This window comes from Polypterus senegalus, chromosome 1 (genome assembly GCF_016835505.1).
Source record: "Polypterus senegalus isolate Bchr_013 chromosome 1, ASM1683550v1, whole genome shotgun sequence".
NCBI lineage: Eukaryota > Metazoa > Chordata > Cladistia > Polypteriformes > Polypteridae > Polypterus > Polypterus senegalus.
The window spans coordinates 325,113,486-325,141,206 of NC_053154.1; the positions used below are offsets into that span (position 1 = coordinate 325,113,486).

Genomic DNA, 27,721 nt, shown 5'->3' on the forward strand with positions numbered 1-27,721 from the left:
GCTAACTAAACGGAGTTAAGGTTACACCCCAAGGTAGACAATGAGGAGGGGCCCCGCCCCCCTCCCCGCAGCCTAATGAGTTTCTCTCGGCTTTGCGCTAATAAATCGGTACAAGTGAACTATGATACTTAGCGCGATGAGAAAGTCGCAAAATCAACTGAATGATCAAGCAAGTTATAGAAAAAAAAGATCTAGTTCCGTTAAGTATTTCTCTCGTGAAAAGCGGACAGACATACAAATGGGTCTAAAAAACTATAAGAAGTTTTACGCTTGGACCACAAAATTTTTAAAACTGTTTCTTGGTGAACACCTATGGGCCAAAGTTAACCTTTCAAGCACCAAATTTAAAGGCATATGAAAAAAGAAACATATCTAACTTAACCAAAAAAAAAAAAGATAACATACCTAGGGCAGGGGTGTCCAATATGTCAATCACAATCAACTGGTAGACAGAAAATGAAGTGCAGGCAGATCGCTCTGCATTCAAAAAAATTTTTTTTAAATGTTAGTCTATCATATATCCTCCCTGTGGCATTTGCCACTTGATTGACATACAGGGCTGAGATCTCTTTTCTTCTAACACACTGGTCATCTCGCACGAATGATTAAATGCGCGAGCTACTGCAAAACTCCGGCTATCTAAGTGATCTAGTTAGCTTTCCAATTTACATCGATTAAAGAAGGGATTTAAAAAAAATTTGTTGGTTATGGGCTGGATGTGGAATTGGATTTTTTTTCTCTCACAATGTCACAATCGAAGTGTGTTTGTCTGATCTGTCAATCTATCATTGCTATTCCAAAGAAGGAAAATGTGGAAAGGCACTTTCGAACTGTTCATAAAAACTACGAAACTGACTTCCTTCCGAAAAGCGATCTGAGAAAGAGAAAGGAGAGGGAACTAAAATCACAGTTAATCGGACAGCCATCATTTTTCACTCGGCTAAATTCAAAAGCAAAGGCAGACACACCGAAGCATAGTTCCAGGTGAGTCACTCGATCATTAAGCATAAAAAGTCCTTCCAAGATGGAGAGATGATAAAAGATGCCTTCTTTGAGGCAGATGGCTAAGGAGAAATTCCTGCTGAGATTTCAAGACCTCTGGCTGGAAAAAAAGGAGTTTCTCCTTGTCATTAAACATGCACAATACAAGCAACTTAATAACGATCAATGGCCTCTAGACTTGGCATTTTTTTTCCGATCTGACCAACCTGTTGAATGAGTTTAATTTAAAGCTGCAAGGAAAAGAGAAAACCATGGTCAATATGATTAGCTCAGTTAATGCTTTCAAATGAAAAATGCAACATCTGTCCTCAAACCTGCAGCGCCTTGATTTGGGGATCATCCAAAACCTCGCGTCAGAGCTGGAGACGCAATGGAAGGTGTGTGCGCAACTTGACAGCACATGCTACACAGAGCAGATTGAAAATTGTCTGTCAGACTTTTTCTAATGGAAAAAAGTAACGATTCCAGTGTTGCCCAATGTAGCGGAATAAGAGTAGCATTTCTTCTTCACAAATGTACTCAAGTAAAGTAAAAAGTATGGTGCAGTAAAACTACTCTTAGAAGTACAATTTTTGTTAAAAAGTTACTCAAGTAAACCACATGGAGTAAATGTAACTCGTTACTACCCACCTCTGATACTCAGTATATTATATATATAGCATTTTCAATGTAGGTAGATCATTTTGACATGGAGATTTTAAAAGTAGCTTGCAAGCCGAAAAAGTGTGGGCACACCTGACTTAGGGGCACAAGAGACAATATCCAGTACCAATATTTGTACTCTACATATACGCATTGGTATCAGTAAAGCTACACCAATATGATGATGCTAAAACTCTTTCAAGCAAAGCTTAGTGTAAAAGCCCTCAATCTGAAAAGCCACTCCCATTGACTGATGATATGCACAATGACAAGAACGAACTGAGCATTGACAACATACATGAACAACAATTCCATGTGCTTCAAAATACTAAACTTCAGCAGCATTCATCATCTCTGGGACTGACAGTAAGGCAAATTTTTACAGAGGATGCATAAGTGCTCCAAGTGTGCACAATGTTTTCCTTCTGTAGCCTAAGATAATCCTTGTTTCAAAGGTCAGCCATTTATTCAGTAAAAAACAGCAGACCTTTCACTTTCAATTGGTCATACACTTGTCTCTGTATGCTGCAGCAATTGCTTACACTGTGACAGTTTCATTTGCCACTATTCCAGAGTCTGTTTCCTTATCCAACTGATGAGCAGTTTGTTATTCAGTCTTATTTTTGAAATTCCCATGCTGTCAGCATTCAAAAAAGCACAGATTTATCTTTCTAAGTATATAGACTTGTCTCCGTTAATGCAGCAATTGCTTGGTAAGACAAGTTATTTTCAATAAACTCACTCCAACTTTCTGTACTTGTCATAAACTCAACAGTTTATTTTCAAACTGACACAATTTTCTCCCAAAATGTTACTGAAATCGTTTGCTCTCCAATGAGCTTGCATGTGTTACTAGAGGAAATCACATTTGGTATACAAATAAGCATTCCTAAAATGCCTTGATGACTGTAAATCTATTTGGACATTTTAAACTACCAGCCATTTCCTCGTGTGCATCAAATAAATCTGCATGTTAAACATCCTTATTATGCAGGTATGTTTACTTTTACACAGCACAGTCAATTTAAAAAAATGTCTAATTTTTTTTTTTTTTTAAAGTTACACCGTTTGTGTATTACATGTTCCTTACTGACCTGTATAAGCCATGACAAAAAGCTGGGAAACCAGCCTAGCTGAACGTGTTGCGATTAACAAAAGTTTATGCAAGCACACAACTGCAGAAATGAAAAAAGAAAGCCATTTTTGAAAATAATTCTTGTGGTGATATCATAGGCTAATCATAGTTTAACTGAAAACAGGATATTAGGAACAAGTTCTCTCAAATCAGTGCTTATTTGGTAACTTAAGGAGATATGATTTATAAATCTTTTACAGGATCGTAGCCTATTTACTGGATGTGTTTGAGTGGTTTGAAATAAATTAACAATTAAAAAAAACAAAAAAAAAATGATGCTGTTAAAACAAAAGCTCATTCTACAACCACAGTGAACTTGGACTCCATTCTTAATAATATATTCACCTCTCCTAGTACACTACATCAGTAGTCCACAACTGCAGTTTCCCCTCAAAAACTTTAAAGGCCGGTTTATACTTCACACTCAGAACACATACGTGCATGCATCATGGCTGTCACGCATTCCCAGGGTTCATTTGACTTGTCCATTGAGCAGGTCCTCAGAAATTAATGAGACGCGGGTGCGAGTTGCAGTACCAGCAAAAAGTCAGGGGGCGTAGTGAGATAAAAGAATGTGATGTCAGAGTCTCTGTTTACTATCTAATGACAGAAAGTAGCTTTAGGGATTGTACAGGATTGATGTGCCTGCTTCGAAGTGGTGAAGCAAAATGGCGACATACAAATGCATTCGTGGTGCTTTAAAATTCAAACACTGCATATTCCCCATCCTAATGACACAGTGCATTTTAAAGGTCTCACATACCATCTTCTGTGCCATCTCTTTTTTTTTTGCACACTCACAACAGCATCAGAATGTACGGCGGCTATTTGAGCCACAGAGGGAAAAACAAAAAGTTAGGGACACAGTGAAAAGGTATATTTCGTGATTAAAGTGGAAATTTCGGCTTAAACCTCGAAATGTCCACTTTAATCTTGCAGGTTATTATTGAAGTAGACCATCGTAAATGTCATCTTAAAAACGACCAAGTTGCTAATCGCTACATGCTTCTGGGGCTTCCTCCTGCATCGACGGCAGCCGCAAGCAGCAATCACCACACAGAACACATTCAGTTTATGCTATTCCATGTCTCTCCACCTTAACATTCTTAGATTTATACTTGATATCACTTCATGATGAAAAGCATTAAACTATAAATATTACATTTTACAGATAAATCCTTAACTTCATTTAAATAATGAATACTATTAATAATTACACATGTGGGGGAAATACGGTGGCAGAGTAGCGCGGTTGTCTCGTTGTCTAACCCACGTATACAGTACAGGGTTACAAACAGACAATGTCTGTCCAGATATCTTTAGAAGCAGGGCAGGAACCAATCATGGGCAGGATGCCATTCTCTACAGGTCATACTCACTGAAAATGTAGGAGAATTAACACCCATGCAGAAAGCTGCAACCACTGTTTACATAACATCTGCTAAGCAAATGTGTAATAACCATTTTTTTAAAAAAGAAAAAACATTATTATCATAGTGTTAGAGCATCCGACCAAATCAATTTTTTTTTTTTTTTGATTTTATTAGGCGGCACGGTGGCGCACTGGGTATCGCTGCTGCCTCGCAGTTAGAAGACCCGGGTTCTCTTCCCAGGTCCTCCCTGTGTGGAGTTTGCATGTTCTCCCCGTGTCTGCAAGGGGTTTCCTCCGGGTACTCTGGTTTCTTCCCACAGTCCAAAGACATACAGGTTAGGTGCATTGGCGATTCTAGATTGTCCCTAGTGTGTGCGCCCTGCGGTGGGCTGGCACCCTGCCTTGTGCCCTATGTTGGCTGGGATTGGCTCTAGCAGACCCCCGTGACACTGTAGTTAGAATATAGCGGGTTGGATAATGGATGGATGATTTTATTAAAATCAAATAACATTCCATACAAATAACTCAAGTTTTACAAAAAAAGCTTTGAGCTAACATTACTCAAAGTTATTGTCTGCTTTTTTTTATTTTTATTTTGTTTTTCATTTTTATTACTATTTAATTTAATATTGTTTCTTTGTATCAGTATACTGATGCTGGATTATGTGAATTTCCCCTTGGGATTAATAAAGTATCTATCTAAGAGTTAAACTTTACGTTAGTAAAAATAAGTAAATAGATAACATTAATAAATGAATATAAATGGAGTAAAAGAGGGGAAAGAACCTGCTTCCTCAATTTAAATGCTTATTCTAAAAAGTTATTGATTAGATCCTGCCAAGTTTTGTACAGATCCTCTAAGTGAGAATTAAATTTTTTTCCAGTTTCAAATAGTATATAATATCAGTTACCCACTAACTTAGAATAGGAGAGTTACAATTCTTCCAATTGAGCAAGATAAGTCTACGTGCCAGTAGTGTAGTAAAGGTCATTACAGTTTGTTTGTCCTCCTCCACTTTATGCCCATCTGAAAGTCCTCCAAACACAGCTGTTAGTGGATTAGGAGGGATTGGCACACCAAGGCTGTCTAAAAGGCATTTAAAGATTTTGGTCCAGAATGATGTTAATTTGGTGCAGGCCCAAAACGTGACCCAGTGAGGCTGGAGCTCGATGGCAGTGTTCGCAGGTTGGATCTTGCCCTGGAAACATTTTGGACACTTAAACGAGAGAGATGCGCTTGATATATAATTTTGAGTTGAATAATTGTATGCTTTGCGCATATGTAGCTCAAGTGAATTCTGTGCATTGCTACTTTCCACTCCTTTTCTGATATGTTGAGTGAGAGATCCTTTTCTTTCTGTACTCTTGGATCTTTGAAAGGGAGGGACTGTAAAATGGTTTTATATATTACGGAAATGCTGTCCGAGTCCTCAAGAATGATGAATATTTTTTGCATCATAGAGGTAGGTGGGAGGTGAGGAAAATTGGGCAGATTCTGTTTAACAAAGTTTCATATTTGAAGGTAGTAAAAGAAATGTGTTGCTGGAAAGTTAAATTTGGAGTGTAATTGTCCATAGGATGCAAAGACATTGTCTATGTACAGATTTCTAAGTGATTTAATCTCAAATGTTTTCCACACATTAAAACCTGCATACATTTGAGAGGGTGGAAAAAGGTGGTTATCATGCAGAGATGCCACAGATAAAAGCTGCTCTATCTTAAAATACTTTCTACATTAGTTCCATATTCTGAGAGAGTGAAGCACAATTGGGTTGTTGGTATATTGATTATAAATTGTATTTATTGGGGTGCAAAGCAAGGAATATAAAGAAGTAATGCAGGATTTTATTTCTTTTGCGGACCAAGCCTGTGAATGTATATCTATTTGTATCCATGTCTTGATAGCTTGTATATTTGCTGCTCAGTAATAAAACAAAGTTAGGTAGAGCCACCTTCCGCCTTAGGTCTTTGTAGGGTCACACTATGGATACGTGGATGTTTTCAATTCCAAATAAATGATGTTATGGTTGAATCTAATTTCTTAAAAAAGATCTATTGATGTATATTGGAATATTTTGAAATAAAAAGAGAAGCTTAGGAAGGATTATATTCATCTTAACAATGTTAGTTCTTCTAGCTAAAGTGAGACGAATGGTTGACCATCTATGCAAGTCTAGCGAAATTTTTTCCATGCAGATGGCAAAATGTTTTTGATAAAGAGCTTTATATTTATTTGAGATGTTTACCCCATGGTATTTAAAATGATCTGCGATGATAAAAATGGAAGGTGTCCAATCAAATTCACATTTAAAGCACTTCAAGCTTATCCGTTTTTCTGACAGCTTGTAAAATGCTGCCAGACAGAGCTGGTGACTGTGCAAAGGCTTTATAGGTACCGCAAGTTTATGCACAATCTTGGCCTCCCTGGCTTTTTTTCCATTCTATCATTGTACGTAAAACACATTATATTAGACAAACGAGTCTCTTTTCTGTCAGCCAGTTCCACATAACCGCATTATATGAATTGCACTTCCAGGTAAGCACTTGTTCATTATCAGTTCTCACACATAAGACACAAGATTACCAAAATCAAACCTGATGGACTGAGTTGCTAGCTATGCCTGACTAGTGATCACAGAAGCGCATCATGACTGCCTTCGACACGCCAAGATTACATAAATTCAAGACTGCTGAAAAATCAGTAGAAAAGTATAATGTGACATGACATTCAGATGGCTTGAGGTCTCCAGACATTTTTAAATGATTAAACTTGTGTCATTACTATTTTATGTTAACACTACAGTCACCATTAAACTTTCATTTTCGGTGTGTTTTTGGTGTTTATTTAACAGATGTTGCAACTCGAGTGCTCTTGTTAAATTTTAGCAGAATTTAATTGCAGTTTCATTCCACCACGTCAGAACGTATTTTTTTTGCTGTCAGCATGATTATTATCTAGCTTGCCTGAGAGATTTAATTCTCAAATGTACTCCTAGTACTAAACAATGAAATTTATAGGTGAAAAAATTCAAAGAAAATATAGCTTTAAGGAAAAGTTTTTTTAATGCTAAATATTTTTTTAAATAAAATGATTAATGATAAATTAATTGAATCTCCTTACTTCTGGGTAATATAGTACTGCTTATCAGCTATACATGCAACATTCTCAGTGAAGAGAACTATATAAAAGTACACAAGTATTAAAAACTCAATTAAGGGTATTTTAAAGTTAACAAATGTGCCAATTTTAGATTGCTAGAACATTTTCAAAATAGTACTGAGAACTTTGCTATATCTGGGAAGGGTGTCATAAGTGGGCTTGCCAGTTCCATGTTTATTAATTTCCTGAACCTATTTAATTAAATTCAGAGTTGCTGGGAATTAGTGTCCATCCCAGCATCCCACCTAAAACTAACATTCTATTCTTATGCAACCTAACTTAAATAAAGCATGTTCCAAAAATTTTAGTAAAACCTTGTTGAATACCATGACATACAGCCTATGGGAACCTCTTTAGCTTTGTGATCGAAATCATGGAGTGAAATAGGGCCCTATGGAATCAGTTTTATTTTTCACAAATTCTGGGTTTTTTTTTACCATTTTATTTTTCCTTGATTAAGATTTTTTTTTTACTGTAAGTAGCAACAGCTACAACAAAATAAACACAATGAAGTGGCACTTTACATTATTTTTAATGAAACAGCACACTAGTACAACTGAACCTTATTTTGCAGTGCCATTCATAAGATAGGAGCCCAGATCCTCCATGAGGCTGTATGCGGAGACTGCAGTAGGACAGCGAGTGCTCTCCATAATTGTAAGAACTGTTACTAGTCTGATGCATCTTTCTGAGATGAAGGTTAACTTCACCTTTTTTGTCTAGAATATTTGTTACAGCCTGAGCTGATGTGTTCTCAGCCAGAAATAACTTTTTGTAAAGAACTTTTTGTAGAAGTGACTATGTTCAGTGAGGTACCCTACTGATTTGAACCAGGTATTCCACGTGGTGTTTCCTGCCTCGGGGGTTCCTAGCAGGCTTCTTGAAGAAGGCAGACTTTATCCACGTCACTAGAGCTGCAGCCTTCCTGAAGTATTACAGTGCTGCCAGGTCTCTCCCAGAAAACTGATGACATGACACAAGCAGGTTGAATGCATACTGTTAGGCATCACCCTTTAAAAACTTCCTAGTATGCTTTCAGACAGTATGATGCATTGTCTGTAACCATTGCTAAAATATCATTAAGATTCAGCTGGTTATTATGAAGGGACTGAAGTGCTGCCTGTGAAAAGGTGGAAGAGTTGCAGCTCTCCATAAAGGCAACATCTGCCAAAAAGTACTGGTCTTCAGTACCTGTAATTGTAATTATGTAAATTATTTCTAATGATTCTTAAACCTTAAATGTTTACAGATTGAAAACGTGCATCATTAAATCTGTAGCTTCACCTACTGCATATAACAAAATAATTAATAACAAAGCAAAAGCAAACTAATCTGCAAGAGACTAAATCCGGGAATTAAAGAGAAAAAAAAGAGAGAGACCCCAGCTTTTAAGGGCTTGTTGCATCCAAGGAGAAGCCTGCTCTTCTGCCCAGGTTTGTAGGTGCCGAGTTCATAGGAAGAGTCAAATGTGGACTTTGTGTGCCTCGTCACCGTAAGGCAAAACATTTATTAAATCCTGAAACATCGCTGTTGATTTTTAAACGGGTACTATGGTATGCTGGCAAAACTTGCAGAAAAGTCGTTGTCCAGTTTCATAAAAGTCGCTGAAATATTGTTGTGCCCTCAATTTTGCAGTTAAGCTTGTGTTTCTTAGTTTTTTCACTGTAGTTAGGGTATGTGATATTGCTCGCTTCGACATTTGTGTCTCATGCATCTAGCTAATTCGCATGCTTTTAACGAGAAAACATGCAGGAAACACTCGCACAAACAGATAGAAATCCAGCCGTGCCTCTACAATAATTGAGTTTGCTTGTAAAACAAACAACTAAAAAATATCTGAATGACAGAACTACAGTTTATTTATTGGAAATTTTTGTAACAGTCACCCAATTCAGTCTCTAAATCCTGCACATTTCCGTTTTTTATACCGTGATTTCGTCCGTGTTTTCCACATCACGGAAATTATAGGGCCCTAGTGAAATAAGATAAAAGAATGCATCAGTTAATGTTCCAAATCTAAAGTCACTGCTAAGGCACAAGATGAAAATATAATTAACAGCAAAAAAACAATTAATTATGGTGAGTCTCTCAGACAGCTAGCTGAAAGGAGATCTAAAAGCATCAGCAAACGTATAAAGACATTTCTTGTTTGTTATATTACTGCACTCTCTACCTTTCTTTAGCCCACTCTACACTATGTATATTTTATTTCTTTACTTAATGTTATTTTCTATGAAAGTGAGTTGTAAGTGGGGCAGAACTGGTTAGAAAACATGTTTCAGCCTGAATAAAATACGTACAGATGCACCAATCTGTCACCCACTGATCAAAATCAAGAGCTTTTAGCTCTTAATGCACAAATGCTCACTCTAAATGTTAGTTTTATGTCACAGAATATGTGAATGTGCATAACTAAGAAACAGAATGCTCACAATGTTTTAAGTCAAAGCAAGAAATTACAAGTCTGACCTAAATGGACAACTGATGACAGAAGAGCTGTTGCTTATTCAAATTAGCCATCATGCTCCACCTTACCTTATCACAAAATGTACTGCTTGATGAAACACAATTATTAAGACATCATAGTTAAACAAGGAATGCCATCATCACAAATGATGACAGAAACAAAAAACACAACCACAGCAGTCAAAAATCAAAAGATATTACAATCAAACTTAGGTATACATTGAGGTCTAGCTTGTAGTAGCACTGCTCCTGTTTTTTTTTTTTTAATAAAACCACTGATACATTTCCCATTAATGCACATATTTAATGTGGAGATTAACAGTCTTTGGCATGTTAGAACAAAACAAGTAAGGCTGGCAAGTGGATACACAGCCACCTGGGCCAGTCATGGTTTATTTAACTCAAATAGATGGAGGGATAAATAAATACATGGATAGCACCTTGTGCGTCACAGGGAGAAATGTAGCTTTTCTAGAAGCTCAGGAAATATAGAAATATTATAACTATACAAACACCCCCTCAAACACACAGCTAATAAGATTATAATCTTTATAAGTTTTTATAAAGGCGTATTGCTATAGGTAAGAAAGAGCCTCAGTAGTGTTTTCTAACACACATCTGCTAAATAATTTGTTAGCTAAAAGTCCTCAGTGCTAGTGTATCAGAGATAAGGATGTACAGAATTGTTCACAATGGCCACCAATACTGCCATCACTCTCTCCTTCACTCCAGTGTGTTTCATAGCCGAGTTCACCTTCTTAATCAACTTGCTGATTAGGTGGGCATCACTTGAAAGACATTACCAGCCCAGCACAATACAAAGTAGAAAAACTGCACTGGCTATCAGAGTTATAGAACATGTAAAGGATACCACTATTCAGATTAAAGGAGCAAAGTCTCCCAAGAAACAACAGTCTGCTGTGCCCCTTCTTTATTAGCTCCTATGGGTTACGAGAGCAGTCCAGCTTGTCATTAATATGGAAGGTAACCTCACAGATTTAAAAAATATTAAGTACTGGGGCATATTAGCTACTTGATAAACAGGAAACCTGGATGAATTGAAAGGTTTCCTTTCATGTATAAAATTTCTTATGTTCTCATGAGCTACAACCACCAAAGTGTACTTAACTTGAGTTATGTTTATAAACAAGTATGTATACAGAAATCTGCCACTTTTGTTACAGGATCAAGGAAAGCACAGACTCAGTGAAGGCCAATATAAACTCACTAATTACCTGAACAAACACTTTAGATAGATGTAAAATTAAGACAAAATCTGTTAAACTCTCAAGGCATCTGAAATACAAAAAGAGGCTGAATGCTCACAGGGATATAATTTTTAGGAGAAAAATCAATGTATTGTCAAAAAGTAAAATCAAGAGGTTTGCCAATCAAGAATAACAACATACAGGGTTGGGGGAACCTTCTTACGAGAGGCTTGGAGTAGTCTCACTGGGCCTCTGCATCGACAGGAGCCATTCGAGGTGAATCATGCATCCGATATGGATGCCTTCCAGAAGCCACCCTGAAGAGGTTCTATTAGCACGACCAACTGGGAGGAGACCCCAGGGATGACTCAGAACCCAGAAGGCCTGGGAACACCTTGGGATCCAACAGTATGAGTTGGCAAGTGTGGACCTTACTGTTAAGAATGTTGTCCCAGAAACCCAGTTTAGGATTAGCTGTGGAAGACAAACAAATTAATAAAATCCCTTTTTTATAAATAAATAAATGAATTAATTAATACATGCAAAAATACCATATATACTCGCGTATAAGGAAAGGTCTTGAAACCTGAGAAATCAATCATAAAAACAGACCCCGACTTGTACGCCCATTCAAAAATATGACATTTTTATAAAAAAAAAAAAAAAATTTTTACATCTTGCCTCCTCCAATCTCTCAGATGCATCTGCAGCAGCGCAGTTGCCAATTTCTTTCGCTACTTCAACAACTTTTAATTTACACCCAGCTTCACATTTTCTTCTGATCGAACACAACATCGTTGATAAAGGATGCTCTTACGATAAAGATATGAGGGTGTGAGATACAAAAAACAGTGCAAATGTTGTTTCAGAATAGTTTGGGTATTACCATGTGGTCACATAGACACAATACACAGAAAAAAAAAGCAGTGTGCTCCGTGGTTACTCTCTGAGGTGGGCTTTAGCATAACAATCTCTTGAACCAATAGCGTGAGTTTTCCGCATTCAACTTATACAACCAACATTATAAAATACTGGAAATTATACAATAAAATCAAGCCCCGACTTCTCCGCGGGAGAACTTAAATGCGAGTATATACGGTAAATAAACTGAACTGCAAATTGTTCAGCTTAAAATACTTTACAGAATCTGGGTAAAACTACTTTCTCTTGAAAAACTCTGGAAGTTGTTGACCATTTTCCATCCTTCAGCAGCCACCTGTCCTAAAAGGCAAAGCGGAGTTCAACATTTCATGAGCTGTGCCAGCTCTTTTAGGACATTGCACTATTAGGTCTTTAAGAACCATGCCCCTTAAGAAGGAAACCAAGCTAATGGTCAGTAAGGCCATATGCATCATAACTCTTTAGTATGGAAGCAGTATCAGGTTTACCTAATTTTGTCAACTAAAAACCTTTAAAAAAAATACATCAGTGCTGGCTCCAGCATATTCTTTGTATTAATTGTGTGGACTACCAGTTCCAGCATCCTCACCAAGGCAATAAAAACTATGCTAGCAAGCCACTGCATCACAATGTCCACTTCCCCACGTCCTCAGAGGCCAGCTGAGTCAAGATCTTAGAAGATAGCTAGAAGAAGAGGTTCAAAACACCCTCAGGGATTAGCTTGCAAAACGTTCTTTCAGAATTGCTGGCTGGTAGACTCTAGCCATGGAACATTCTCCATGGAAGTTCCAGTGTCAGATAACACATGAGAGCAGAAGGAGAAGGAGCTCAAATACTTCTGCAACTACCAATCCAAGGACAGTGGCTTGATGATTAAACTCTTCAGTCATCTTAAGGTCACAAATATTGCATAACCTTGAAAAGCATCATTCTTCTCTGTGATAATAGCAAAGACTAAGAAAAATACTTAAGACAGAAAAAAAGACGTGGCATTGACATATGCCATGCAGATGGAACTGTGAAGTGGAGGGAAAGAGGAATGTTCTGCTAAAAAAACTAGTTTCCATGCACAGCACCTTCTTCAAGTTGTATACTGGCTTTGACCAATTAAAATGAAATCACTTTTGATTGATAACTTCCCAATTCCACACCATATAATGGTGTAAAGGCAGATGGCAATTATTTATCTTATTGTCTATCACAATGTGAATGTGGTATGGATGTTCTAGGTTTAGAAATTCAGCATTAAATGATCTAATTTGTAGTGAGCCAGTGGGTGTGATACCAAGTTTTCTTATATAACACAAATAGACAATTACAATGATTTTGCAAAGTACTTGAATGATATGCAAAATCCTTCAAACTATGCTACTAATTGTGAATTGTTAGCAACTGTATTTGAAATTTACAGAAACAGTGCATTACTTGCTAAATCTGGAGTAAACGGTCAGCCACTTAAAAGAGTGAGCTTCACAGCAGCATTATGTGGAGGTCATTGTGATGTTTACAAACCTATTTCTACTATTGATCTTGCTCAGACTCAAAATTGATTACACCGAACATTGCAATCACAAGTAAATTCTCTTGCTCGGTTGGTATGACTGTATTATCTCAAAACTATACTAATAACACATGAAAATTTAAGCACCGTACTAGATAGAGACAAAATCTATTGAAATCAACTGAAAAAAAATATCACTGGCTAAATATGCACAAAAAAAATTCTGAGAGCAACAGAGTTCCAGTCGCTAAAAATACATACAAAAATCTAGCAAACAGACTTGTGGTTGTTACATATACACAAAAAAAATCAAATAAGGCGAGCTGCTGTGATTAAACATATTGATATGAACCAAAAAACTTCTTTGTGACACTCAAATTTAAAAAAACATTTTTTTTCCTTGGCTCAAAAATTGCAATGATGCATTTGTTTATAATTCAAACATTGATCAAGAATCTAATAAAGAAATGTGTATATGTGAATGTTAAATGTCCATATTGTTGTGCATTGAAATTAAGTAACAAACCTCCAGAAATGTGTTGCAAAAATGGAAAAATCAAATGATAACCTTATGAAAACTTAGAGCTTATTAAAAGTTTAGCATTTTGTTTGCACTCAGACTCATTATTTTCTCAGTGTTACAAGAAAATACCAAACTTCAAATGATATCATTTGGTGCAAAAATGACCCTCTTGCGATTTTGAAAGAGAAAGACTAAAGACATAATGATGCCAGGTCTTTTTAAAAATAATTAACCACGCTTTTCTAAAGTCAGCATTTTGGAAGTATTAGAAAATTCAACTGCAAAGGTTTGGCTATTACACGGGAAAGTGATATAATGAAGGTTACTGTATATGTCAATGAAGTTCAATGAACGCTATAAGCTTTGTTTCCTTGTTAATGTACAAACCGATCTGTTTTACTAATGCTGGATTTGTTAACTTTGTCAGAAAAACAAACGATTTATTAGGCACTGTAAAAAAAAAAGCTACAGCAGAGCTGTGACAGAAGGCATCTACAAACTGAAAAGTGGGTAAAGTTAATTCTGCACCAAAATGTTAAAAAGCTCAACCAGACAAACATTTTTTTGGTTAGTTTAATTACCTTTTCACTTATTTTATACTGCTCCATGGATGCACACAAACTGTTTTAACAGGGCCTAGTCACTCCTCTCTGAGACTTTTCAAGCGGCGATATGTCCTTTTTGTAGACTGGAGACCAAAACTGCACACAGTACTCCAGATGAGGCCTCACCAGTGCATTATAAAGTTTTAACAGAACCTCCTTGGACTTGTACTTCACAAATCGTGTTAGATAACCTAACATTCTGTTTGCCTTCTTAATGGCTTCTGAACACTGTCTGGAAGCCAATAGCGTAGAGTCCACTACAACCCCTAAGGAGATATGGAAGCCAAACTTAAAAAATGGTAAACCTCTCATCAGCACCACAAATAGAAAGGTCTGACTGGAATTTGCAAAAAGTATAAAGATGAGTCAGAAGGGTTCTGTTTAATGAAAAGAACAGATCATTGGTCTTTACTAATGAAGTAAACAATGATTGTAGCAGCAGGGTGAATTCTGAAGTGTAGAGAAACGTTTCATCTTCTCAAATCTAAAGAAATGCCTTCAAGCTCATTGGACAAAGATTCATAACACAGCAAACCAAGGAGTTCATCAGAAAAAAACAAGATAGAAAATGTATACATGGCGTAACAGTCAGGGGTGTTTACAGACTGTGCAGGAACTATAGCCCTCAATGGAAGGTGGGTTCTAGAAACTTCTCAATCCATTTCAAGGTTTTGAAGGCCAAAGGCTATCTCACCAAGCTGAAAACAGGCCCATCACAAAGACCACTATCACTCACACATACACAAACAAACACATCCTACACAATTTGCAACTGACAATTACCCTAAATAAATTTAAAAAAAAAGTTTATAATTTTTTGCAATTAATGCCTCATATGTTTGAGCATGTCTGGCCATTGTAATTTTCCATGGGACTTGCAAAGCTATTTAGTTATGACAAATGTTAGGGAGTAACAGAGTTAACAGGGCAACTTTATGCAGTGACTGACCATTACAAATATCAGGTGTATGCGGCACTCCCGATTGAAAATCTTGTCACCGTATAATTTACCAAGTCCCAAACTTGGACACTTGTGTAGCCTGTATGCCCATGCGTAACACCCATCAACATGTGTTGATGCTTCAGGTCATCATAATAAGAAAGGAATCAAGGCACAGAGGCTGGTGTGTGGGGAGCTGGGAAGACACTTTCACAGATGAACACATACGATTCTACACAGTCGCTGAGGTGAAAACAAACAAATGACATTGCTCCGTCTTAGTCTGTTTTAATCAACCTTTCCTCCTTGGGTGTTTTTACAGCACTATTCATGAATATTACATCAAAGAAGGGGTGGACGGGTGGGAGTATAAGGGTAGGGTATGAGCTTAACCCTTGAGAGTTTGGTACACACTGCTCTAAATATATTGTAAGGATGTTTTTTCAGCAGAGCAATTTTTTTATTAGATAGGCAGCCTGTTAAAACTGTGACATATTGAAATTCTTAGTTATTTTTCAGAAAATGGAGCCTGGAATAGGGCCTGTCCCTGTCACTGTGATGTCAGTAAATTAACTCTTTTAGGGCGAGGGCCATAATTTAACGGCAAATGGTGACCAGACTCGCTGTTACGTGTAAGTTCGACTCTCTTTGCTAGAAGAAAAGTTAGAATAGTTGAGTTGTCCGAGATTCCCTGCACTTGTATGATAGATCGTCTAATTTGTGTTGCCATCAGGGAAAAGTAGTGTTTCTTCCCAATGAAGAGGCGTATCCGTGAGAATTACAATATTTATTTGGTGAAAGTGAAATCCACATGCATGAGTGGTAGAGATGCAAAGTGGCTGGCGCGTAGTGCAGGCCGGTGGGGGTTGGCAAGTAAAGCGAGCAGGGGGCAAAACCCCTAGTATACAAAATATACAAGCTGGTGTAACCACTGTGAAGGAAAAATTGAAACAAACTAATTTATAGTTGAAGTCACACAGAATGTTTCTTCATTTTAAAACAGACTGGTTTTCAAATTCTTTAATGCTTTTCAATGTTAAGATATTGAAATTTTAAAACTGTGTACAGCGCCAACTACTCAAGGTATCTCTTCAAGTTTCCTTCAAGATTAAGCATGCCTCTTGTCAATAAAATTAGTTTTTTCATATGCACAGACAGAAAGGCCTGGCTATCGCAATAGGTGCTTTGTTTGTTACATGCGAATGCACCTAAAATTGGAAACTGTAGATTGGCCAAGTCAGTTCACCCAATTTAAACCTAAATGAGAATGAAATTTACCTATTGAGGAGGAATATAAAATTATAAAATCCCCAAAGCAAGCACCATCTAAAAGCTGCCATAAAAGCTTAAAATTATCAAGAGTCTAGTGATGTCAGAGAGTTGCAGACTTTGGGCAGTTATTGCATGTAAAGGGTTATGTGACCAAATACGATCTTTAACCAACTTTATTCTGCTTCAGTTTCATTAGTCCCAATACTTCTGCCCAGATGGAATTGGGGGAGTGAACACAACAAATGTTATTTTTCCCAATATCATTTATGTTTTTGACCCCAGAGATGGTTCTGACTCTCTACGACAACAGCAAAAAGAAGAAAATTCACAATAGGTGGATATTCCATGCTTTCCTAATCAGTAATGTCAAGGCTCTCCTGTGCCCACACCTTTTTTCTTTCTTACAAGCTTATTTTATATATTATCTTTCAATGACTGTAAACAATCTCTACGCATTTCACATGTGCCTATAATTTTACTCTTTACAGTGTGAACACATTGCGATGGCAACAGTATTTCCTTTGTGTCATACTTTTGCTGTATTGATAAAAATTCCTCACAAAATGAAACTAAAGTAATACTCAACCAGATGCAGCAACATGCAAATTTTAAATCTCGTGTTAACAGAAGTCTTTACATGTGTCTGTTTCCCAAACACAAGCAGTCTGTCCTCGGTGAGGGTTCCTTCAATTCCTCATAACGGCACCACTGCCACCCTGAAGCTGGACAGTAACTCTGACAAAAGCATCCTTGAATTTTTCCAAGTCTGCCAAATTAAGAGAGAAAATGGCTCAACACAGACTCCCATGTGTTCTTCAGTTGTTCAGAAACAATACAGTTTTATACAAGAACGTTTAATAAGGTCTGGTGTGAAAATAAACAGAGTCTCCAGATTACTTGTGCAATACAGAGCCTAGAACATGACAACACTTGCACGTAATCACACTGCTAGGCAGTGATTGCCAAACTGAAATCTGGTCTTTTTACGGCATAGCATCTCAATCACCGAGAATCACTGCATTCAAACACTTTTTCCTCGCCAGCCTTTTTCTTGAGAAATGGATAACTAAATATTAGAGTAGCAGGTCCAAAAACTGGAGAACTGACTTTGAGGTAGACACACATTTAGGTAAAGATGAGCATGGAGGCTCAGCGAGTAGCACCTCAAAGCCATTGGACCCTGCTTCACTCCCAAGCCGAAGGTGCTATGAAAGGAGTTTGCTTTCTTTTTTTTTATCATGCTCATGTGGTCTTCAAGCAGGAAAATCCTTTAAAGGACAAAGGCATAATAACAGGTCTTAATGGAAACTTGCTTTGGAGTTAGTTTATGACAAATCTGGAGAGATCACGCTCTTCCAGGGCTGGCAGTGGATTTAATTAAATAATAATAATAATAAATAATTTACATTTAAATATAACTTTTCTAACATATTCAAAGTACTTTGCACAGGCAGTATGGAACCACTTCAACTCCAACATGCAGCACCCACTGGGATGATGCGACAGCAGCCATTCTTACACCTGTACAGCTCACTACAAATTAACTATTAGGTGGTGAAGGGGTGATAGAGATAGACAATTAGAGAAAATCCAGGACAACCTACTCTTTTCAAAATATAGCCAAGGACATATCATGACTACAAAGAGGAGGGGCCATGATTTTACACCTCAATTAAAAGACAGATTGCAATAGATAGATAGATAGATAGATAGATAGATAGATAGATAGATAGATAGATAGATAGATAGATAGATAGATAGATAGATAGATAGATAGATAGATAGAATTAAAGCCTATTCATTAGATAGAAACCTGTCATGTAGTGGCAATACTTCTTGAGCTATTTTTTGTCCCACATTCATGTCCATACTGATAGCCTCCACCTGTTCATGACCCAAATAGAAAAAGGAGGAAAACAATGGACAGCTGAAGCTATGAAGAACTGAACTCTGCAGTGATGAAGTTGACTTTTGTAATGAAACACTCAGGATGAGGACTTTCTTCACTAATTGAGGATTCCTATTCTCGTGCTATGGACAAGTCCCTCAATCAATCCAGCAGCAGACCTCATAAAAGGAATCCCAATAATGAAACCTGCATCCCACAGGTCATCCCATTCCACCCAAACATTCTCTCTCTCTTCCACAGGTCCCCAAATAAAATTTCCCCATTTTGTAGACTGATCCTCCTATAGGAACTTTTTTCCTAAGCACCCATTGATCTACTTCTCACTTCACAGAGGAGAGTCACACTCCCTCAACAGGCACTTTGAGATCCAACAGGAGGCTCCGTGTCACTTGCAAATATGTCACCAAAAATATACTTGTATTTAGTCCCTCTGGTAACTTCAAAATTAAGCAATAGGCATGTTGCCAGTCTAAAAATCTTATTTATACATTTCCTGTAGGGAGTGACCAGCCATCTACATACTGTAGGTAAAACATGGAGACAGCTATCAGACTGTTTCAAGGAGCACATCTGAACTATTTTAACTGATGATATTACAAAGTCTATTGCAGAATACTTCACATCCATTTATAATAACCACACAGATCTCTCTCTCTCTCTGCTTGTGTTCTTTCACAGGGCTTCAAAGACACTTTTCTCTGGAATCATAATTCTCCAGATTTCAGTGACCAACTAACGTTTCAATCTCCCCTTCATCTTTTCTAATGACAAATGTTCACACCTACTCTCACCTTTTTCCTTTAATCTGCCTTGCTCTTTCCTTTTCACTTGTACACCTGATGAAGTGTTACACAGCCAAAACATTGACTCTTTCACCTCCTTTCCTTTTTAGCGTGGAAATAACCATTAACCTTCTTTTTCTTTGCTGATCCACATTCACACGGTGCTTCTCACTGAGCATTTGGAAACCCGGAAGTGATACATTTTTCTTGCCAAACGAACCAGAAGACATGCCACAGCAACATTTTTTTAGGACTGTCAACATTTTGGTTCCTCATTTTCATCATTTTAACAGTTGAACTTGGGTTTACTGGACAGGAAATACAATATAAAAAGACTTCAAAACATGGCAGCCTTTCAGCTAAACACAATGTGGTCATTTAATTCTAATGTGGCCAGCATGAGGTGGTGCTGAGATTTGATGTTTCCTACTGTGTTTTTTTTTTTTCCGGCCACATTCCACGTAACTGAAGTTAACTGTTTTAAATTGATTCTCAACCAACTTGTCTATATGTAGCTCAATGCTTTCAAACTTTTAAACAGACACATGGCATTAACATAATGCATTATCTTCATAATGTGAAGTCCTAGATAGATAGATAGAATAGATAGATGCGTACTGCCAATGGTATAAAGGAGCTCCAGTGCCGTTTCTGGACACACAGTCTGCTCTGCTCTTTATTATATAGTTCATCTGTGTTACGACACTGGTCCAGCCAGTCATTTCTATAGACCCACAAAGTACTTGCTGCAAATGCACCACTTTTACATCCACTTCCTGAAAAGTGACTAGGCGCAGAGGGTTTAACTGGGCTACCTAAGACAGACATCAAATGGTTGTAGTCAGAACAAAAAGCAGCAACAAGAATCTTCACCAGAAAAAGAAAATCTGAAAACATCTCACCAGTCTTAGCATTGTTAAATCAGTTACCTGTGTCTTTTAGAACTGACTTTAATACTATAAATGGTATTAAATAAGATTTAAATAATCCTGCCCCCTTATATATATTTTGGAGTGCGTATCCATCCACATTCCAAGTCATAGAACCTTACACCCTCCAAGAATCGTCTGCTTATTATTCCAAGAGCTAAGCATAAACGTGGTGAGGCAACTTTTTGCCGTTATACACCAAAAATTTTAAATACATTACGAATAGAGATATGCCAGGCTAACAGTGTAGATAATTTTTAAAAACTTCTAATACACTCTTTTAATTTGGCTTATCAATAGCTACATTTCAGTTCTACCTTTAATAAACTAAATATGCACAGAATTATCATACTCTTCAATGAACCTGCAAACTTTTTGAACCTTCACTTTTCTCCGTTTCCTTTTCTGGTTCTTCTGTGGTGGCAGTTTGTGCCACCACCTCCTCAGCAAAGTCATGTACATCCGCCTGTGATGTTTGAATTAAAGTGAATACCCCAACATGCCACAAGACCCACAAATATTCTAAGACAAAGACTTTTAAAAAAAAGAAATTAAAAAATAAGAAACTTATTATTATTTATGTTAGACAGAATGCCCAGTGGGAGCCAAGTGGTCTTTTGGCACAGAACTATTACCAACTTTGTTTTTTATTTTGTTCAGCTTAACTGGACTTTTTCTTTTTCTCTCTCTCTCTGTCTCTTCTTCTATTCATTCTGGACAACTGACCCTACCATTGGGCTGTTATTTAGAGACTTAAGAAACCAATTCTATAGTTAAAGCACTCTTTTTAATTTTATATATATAATCTTATGTAAGCAGGCACTATTTTTAGCATACTAATCATAAGTTAGCATTCTTGAATAATTTTAATTATTTTTTCTTTGCAAGCAGCTACTTCTTTAATATCATATAAAGCACTTTGAAAACTTGCTATAGAAATAAATGTCGTTGTTGGTCCTGTGAAAGTCAATAACCAGTTTCTTGGTGTTTGTGCTGCGATATACCCCATAAGTAAAGAATCATCAAGTAATTTCAGCAAGTGACATGACCTGATGTTATATTTATAGTCTGAGGTGTACAGAGTGAAGCGAAAAGGGGGCAGAACTGTTCCGTGTGGTGCTCCAGTGTTGCTGGCATACGTATCAGAGTCCTTAAGCCTCACAATGTCCATTACACAGGACACCACTGGCTCATCCACCTGCCTGTCTCTGAGTTTACCTCTTAACTGGGATGGCTGGATGGTACTGAAGGCACTTGGGAAATCAAAAATCATAAATCTCACAGTGCTGTCAGCTCTTTCCAGGTGAGAGCAAGCCTTATGGAGTAGACAGATACATGCATCCTCCTTGCCAATCGTATAACTTCAATACGATCACAAAAAATACACAAATCACTGTGTTCATTTTAAATTGTACAGGATTTATTCAATTAAATTATCTTGTATGTGCCTTCATTCCGCTCCAACTTTTATCTGATAGGCAAACTGCAGTAGGTTCAGGTTATCTACCATAATTGAATTTATATATTATACTACCCTGTTACCAATTTGTCTTTTTTTTCCCCTTGAGGCTCATACTTTGCATGCCTAAATTTAAGTTTCTTTTAAAAAAATCCCTAGCACTTGTTCGTAAAATGCGTAGACAAAGTACACTGGATTTCAATGGCCTGACCAATACCTTCCAGTACACACAGGTTAAGCATACATTCTCCTGACATTTTATTCCACACAGAGCCACGTATCTCTGCTTCATACTGGCCTTAAGGGGTTTTGTTCAATGCTTGGTTGTGGACGTTTCTTCTTGATGACAGCCATTCCTAATGTATGCATTGTGTATGTGTGAAAGTTCTCTAATTCTATCTACATACAGGAACAGTCAAAAGTCTGGATACAGCCAGAGATTTTCACGTTTTTGATTGAAATTGACACATTTTTATCAAGCCCTACACTAGCTGAAAAGCATGATCGTGGGTGACTCCTGAAAACATGGGTCTTCATATGCACCAATAATAGGGGCTTTTGAAGGAATTAAGGAATCCATCTTACATTATGCTTGTGACGGCGGATGTTCTGTGGATGAATAAGCTGCTTAAACCATCGAGTGAGGAGAAATGAATGGGAACACTAAGAACTAGAATTTAAAATGGGAGTACACTGAAGAAGCTAAACTGAAGGAATGTGCAACAGACAAAACGGCAATTTGCAAGAAAGTAATGGGAATTTGCAGAGCAAAACAATAAGAAGACCGATTACACATTAATCCGGTAAGGGAAAAGGTAAGGAGGCGTGTCTCAAGAATCTTCCTACTCGGTAATGGTGTCTCGCGTTACAGTGACGGAATCGAGATAAGCTTCTATAGGTAACGTTGCACGGGAGAGCCCGCTTCCCTGAGGGCAGGCCCGTTGTGAACCGGATATTCCGTCACGAACTCCATTACCGACTTTGACAATTCCGTACCCACTGGTAGAATTATTAATAAGAGCTGCCAATGCGTTTCTCGATAAGCGAGGCCCCATCCTTACGACCGCACTGCGCCCGGGTGCAAGGGGGAAGCGGCTCAGGTCCCCAGCCTCGAATGACAGCGCAGTTCTTCAAGACGCGGACAGCCTGCGGAGAACGAGCTTTTCACGAGCGGCCGACTCTTGTAACGAGCTGCAAGCCATCCAGGGCCTCGCTTCGTATGTACGCCCGTCATTTCCTATTCCCTTCAAGAGGTCGACCCAACTCACCGTGTGATCGTGCTCATCTGCCCGACTTGGCAGTATCACCTCCAAGGCGCACACAACCAACAGCACCACTCTCCACTGCGACCCCATCTCGCTTTCCAACTAATGTGGCTTCCTTCCCAGTGCGTTGCGCGGAGGCTCGTCCCCTCCCCTCGGCCGTCTGCTTCCTGGCTGTGTTGTCAGTGCCGGTTTGTCGGCCACCGCTTCTACCGCTGAGGCTCAAGAACGCAGCCACGTCATCGGGCCACGGGCGCGCCACGGAAGTGCTTTTCGGAGATTGCTCGAAAACCCGGAAGCGATTCTTTTTTCTTGCCCAGTGAGCCGGAAGACGTGCCACGGCGGCATTTGTTTGCGATGCTTTACCGATCAATTCCTCAGTTTCATCCCGTTGACAGTTGAATTTGAAATCCAATACCACTTTACAGGACATCATTAGAAAATGACGAGAGGTTGGCTGGACAATAAGTATAAAAAGCTAACAACCGAACAAAACATGTTAAGTCATTTTATTGTAACGTGGCTAGCATCCGGCGGAGCTCCGCTTAAAAAATCCCCACTGTGTTTTTTTTTTGTCAGGTAATCATTCCACGTATATAAGATCAACTGTATGAAAAGGTGTTTATTGAGTATGCGTGAAGTTGATTATTCACCAACGTGTACATACATGGCCATGTTGTATTGTTTTAAAGTTAAGGGACACGTGGCATTAACCTGACGTTTCATCGTCATAATTTGATTTCCTTCAAGTAAATTACCTGTTATTTTATTATTAAACATTAACAACAATCAAAATACAATGCAAACAAGAGCACACATCACAGGTCAACTTCAACTAAACACATTGGTAGGGAACAGAATAAAAGAAAGTACAGTTTAAAACAAAAAGTTTAAATGATTTAAGTAAGGGTAAAATTAGTATTGTTTTCATATTTTTACATTCTGAAATAGTCCGTGGATACTTTTACATCTATTTTGAAGTGATGAAAAACAGGAATTATTGCCAGCCATTTTATTTCCTGTGTATAGTAACGTGTCAATATAATAACATAAATTTAATTTCTTTATTAATTTCAGTGGGGTTGTGCTTTAACATATGTTTTTTCAAAACCAATATCCACATTAGACTCGTCTTTTTAATGTAAGTTTGTAACTTTACAATAGTACATTAAATTATACATACAGTACAATATCTAGTGACTCTTCCAATGAAGTCAGTAGACGGATTGGGAGAGCATGGGGGGGTCATGAGGTCGCTGGAAAGGGGTGTGGGGCGCTCCCAATATCTGCAAAGGACAAAGGTCCAAGTCTTTAGACTCCTGGTGCTTCCTGTCTTGCTATATATATGATTGCAACACATGGATGCTATCCAGTGACCTGAGATGAAGACTGGACTCCTTCAGTACTTTGTCTCTCCAGAGAATCCTTGGGTACCACTGGTGTGACTTTGTCTCAAGTAAGCGGTTGCTCATGGAGCCCCGAATGAGGCACATTACCTACATTGTGAGGGAGCGTCAGTTACGGCACTACCGCCATGTGGCTGAGGTGGCTCACAGAATCTTCATTGTTGAGGACCCGAGTGGCTGGACCAGGCCAAGGGGGTCACCCATGTAACACCTGGCTGTGGCAGAAAGAAGGTCATGTCTGGAGGGTGGGACTGGACCGTGTGTCTGCCTGGAGGGTTGCCAACCAGGATCCCAAGCTGTTTCGTCGTGTGGTGGGTGCGGCAACGCACTGTACCAGTGCATGCTTCCCAACTTGACTTGACAATATGTTGTGAAATGCTTAGTTGCTCAAATCCAGTGACTGTGCCTTTAATAACAATATAAAATAACACTATTACTGTAACGACTAAGACGGGCGAAACTGAAAGACAGGTGCTTGAAACGTGGTGCTCCAAAGATGCAGAGTTTATTGAAAACAGGAACTAAACAGAACAGCAAAATAGACGTCACCAGCCCCCTGTTTAGAGTTGCTAGGCACACTTCTTTTTCTTCTTCTTTCGGCTGCTCCCATTAGGGGTTGCCACAGCAGATCATCTGTTTCTCCATCTTGCTCCGTCACACCCATCACCTGCAGGTCTTCTCGCACCACATATTTAAACCTTCTCTTAGGCCTTCCTCTTTTCCTCTTCCCTGGCAGCTCTATCCTTAGCATCCTTCTCCCAATATACTCAGCATCTCCTCTCTGCACATGTCCAAACCAACATAGTCTCGCCTCTCTAAAACAACAAAATTTCACTATTTTTGTCTTTACTCCTTTTCGTATGCTGCTCCTTTTAATCACTTTCTTTGTTCACTTTCCAGGCTTTTTTTTTCCATCTCGCCATCCATACACACTTGTGCACACACCTCCTTCGTTCCGTCTCCTGCCCTCCTGCGCACGCACCTTCTGTCTTTCTCTGTAGTCATAGACACCCCAGAGTCTCTCCTAAACAAATAGAAAACAAATTACAAGACGTCACAATACATTTTTAATAAATGGTCAAAAAACATTAAAAGAATTAATAAATATATGATATGTAATAGCTTAACAACTTAGTACTTTAAATACCTTCATGTATGAGAGTTAACAATAAGGTATCATGTATTTCTAGACACTTTCCTTATTCAACATGTGGATGGACTGTGGGCAGACCACCCTCCTCAGTCTCCCTAAACTGGACTTTAGGCAGTGATATGTTCACTTGACCACAGCACAAAAAAAAGATATCTTTGGCCATTATTTTTTTTTTTGCCTGGTATGACATTGCTTGGTGAAGATGCTATAGAAGTTACAGAGTGCACACCCAGTGATACATTCAGCTGACTGCACATTTCCCTGCAGAGATAGATAGATACTTTATTAATGCCAAGGGGAAATTCACATAATCCAGCAGCAGTATACTGATACAAAGAAACAATATTAAATTAAATAGTAATAAAATGAAAAAAAAATAAAAATAAAATTAATGTTCGCATTTACTCCCCCGGGTGGAATTGAAGAGTCGCATAGTGTGGGGGAGGAACGATCTCTTTAGTCTGTCAGTGGAGCAGGACGGTGACAAAAGTCTGTCACTGAAGCTACTCCTCTGCCTGGAGATGACACTGTTCAGTGGATGCAGTGGATTCTTCATGATTGACAGGAGTTTGCTTAGTGCCCGTCGCTCTGCCACAGATGTTAAACTGTCCAACTTTAATCCTACAATGGAGCCTGCCTTCTTAACAAGTTTGTCCAGGCGTGAGGCGTCTTTCATCTTTATGCTGCCACCCCAGCACACCACCGCGTAGAAGAGGGCACTCGCCACAACCGTCTGGTAGAGCATCTTCAGCATCTTACTGCAGATGTTGAAGGATGCCAACCTTCTCAGAAAGTATAGTCTGCTCTGACCTTTCTTACATAGAGCATCAGTATTGGCAGTCCAGTCCAATTTGTCATCCAGCTGCACTCACAGATATTTAAAGGTCTGCACCCTCTTTGTGCTTTGAGCTTTGTGATCCTGCTGCATTCTGTTTCCAATCCAGGTGGTACCAAAATACTTTTGATAGTGGGTGTGTAGAAGTTGTTTAGGTGACTGAGAGGGCAGCCTGAAATGCCTGAAGTGACATTGCTGTGCAGTCTTCACCAAAGTGTCCATGTGCGTTTTACAGAAACTCGATACAGTAATCATATTGTGGCACAGAGTGCTAGAATGGATCCTCTGCTTTTTATACAGCTTATTTAGGGGGCTAGTTATCCTTAAAAGTGCTGTACACTTTTGCCATACTACATGGATTTCTGTCTGCAACTTTGCAGACTAGCTGTTTTTATAGGAACCCCTGCCCCTGCTGATGAACTGCCAACTTATATCTCAGGTGACTCATCCCTGGACCAGAATAACTTAAAAGAAAATTAATCTCTATCTTGGCAGTCGCAGTATGGCATTATAAAGGTGTATTGCCCCCTTGACTTTTTCTTGACACTTCTGCTCAGTAATTGATTGGCTGAAAGTCCTCAGTGTTAGTGTGTCAGACTGAGATGATGTGCAGCATTGTTCATTATTGCACTCAGTTTTGTGTACATTCCCTCCTTTGCTACAACCTCCAGGGGGTCAAGAGTGCATCCCATAACTGAACTGACCCTTTTAATAAGTTTGTTGATTTGGTGGGCCTCTCTTGAAGTGATGTTACCAGCCCAGCATACTGCAGCGTAGAAAACCGCACTGGCCCTCAGAGAGTCGTATATGTTAAGGATGTCATTACCCATATTGAAGGAATGCAGTCTCCTACAAAAAAAACTCTGTTTTGTCCTTTCTTATATAGTTCTTTTGTGTTATGAAACCAGCCAAGCTTGTCACTGATGTGGACCCTCAGATACTTGTAGCTGTGTACTGTCTCCACATCTACTCCCAGAATAGTTCATGGACATGGAGAATATTTGGTGTGGAATAGCCAGTTCCTTGGTTTTGCTGATGTTGAGTTACAGATGATTCTCAAAGTTCTCCACCTGACTCCTTTCCGTGTGTCTCATCCAGTTATCAATACACCCCAAAAGTGCAGAATAATCTGAGAATTTCTGCAAGTGACATGCCCTGGTGGTATATGTGTAGTCTGAGGGGTACAGAGTGAAGAGAAAAGGAGACAGGACTGTTCCTTGTGGTGCTGTAGTGTTTCTAACGTCCATGTCAGCGACACGG

The 27,721-nt window shown here is 38.5% G+C and overlaps 1 protein-coding gene across 1 annotated transcript in view; it reads right to left on the reverse strand.

The window, feature by feature from the left end:
* The window catches only part of tm9sf3 (transmembrane 9 superfamily member 3), a 114,632-nt gene extending 91,310 nt beyond the window's left edge, over nucleotides 1-23,322 (reverse strand). Inside the window, exon 1 of the mRNA XM_039737321.1 lies at nucleotides 23,074-23,322. Within this exon, the coding sequence (XP_039593255.1) occupies nucleotides 23,074-23,160 (87 nt within the window). The 5' untranslated portion in view covers nucleotides 23,161-23,322. The remainder of the gene's footprint in view (nucleotides 1-23,073) is intronic.
* Between the last annotated feature and the right edge of the window lie 4,399 nt (nucleotides 23,323-27,721).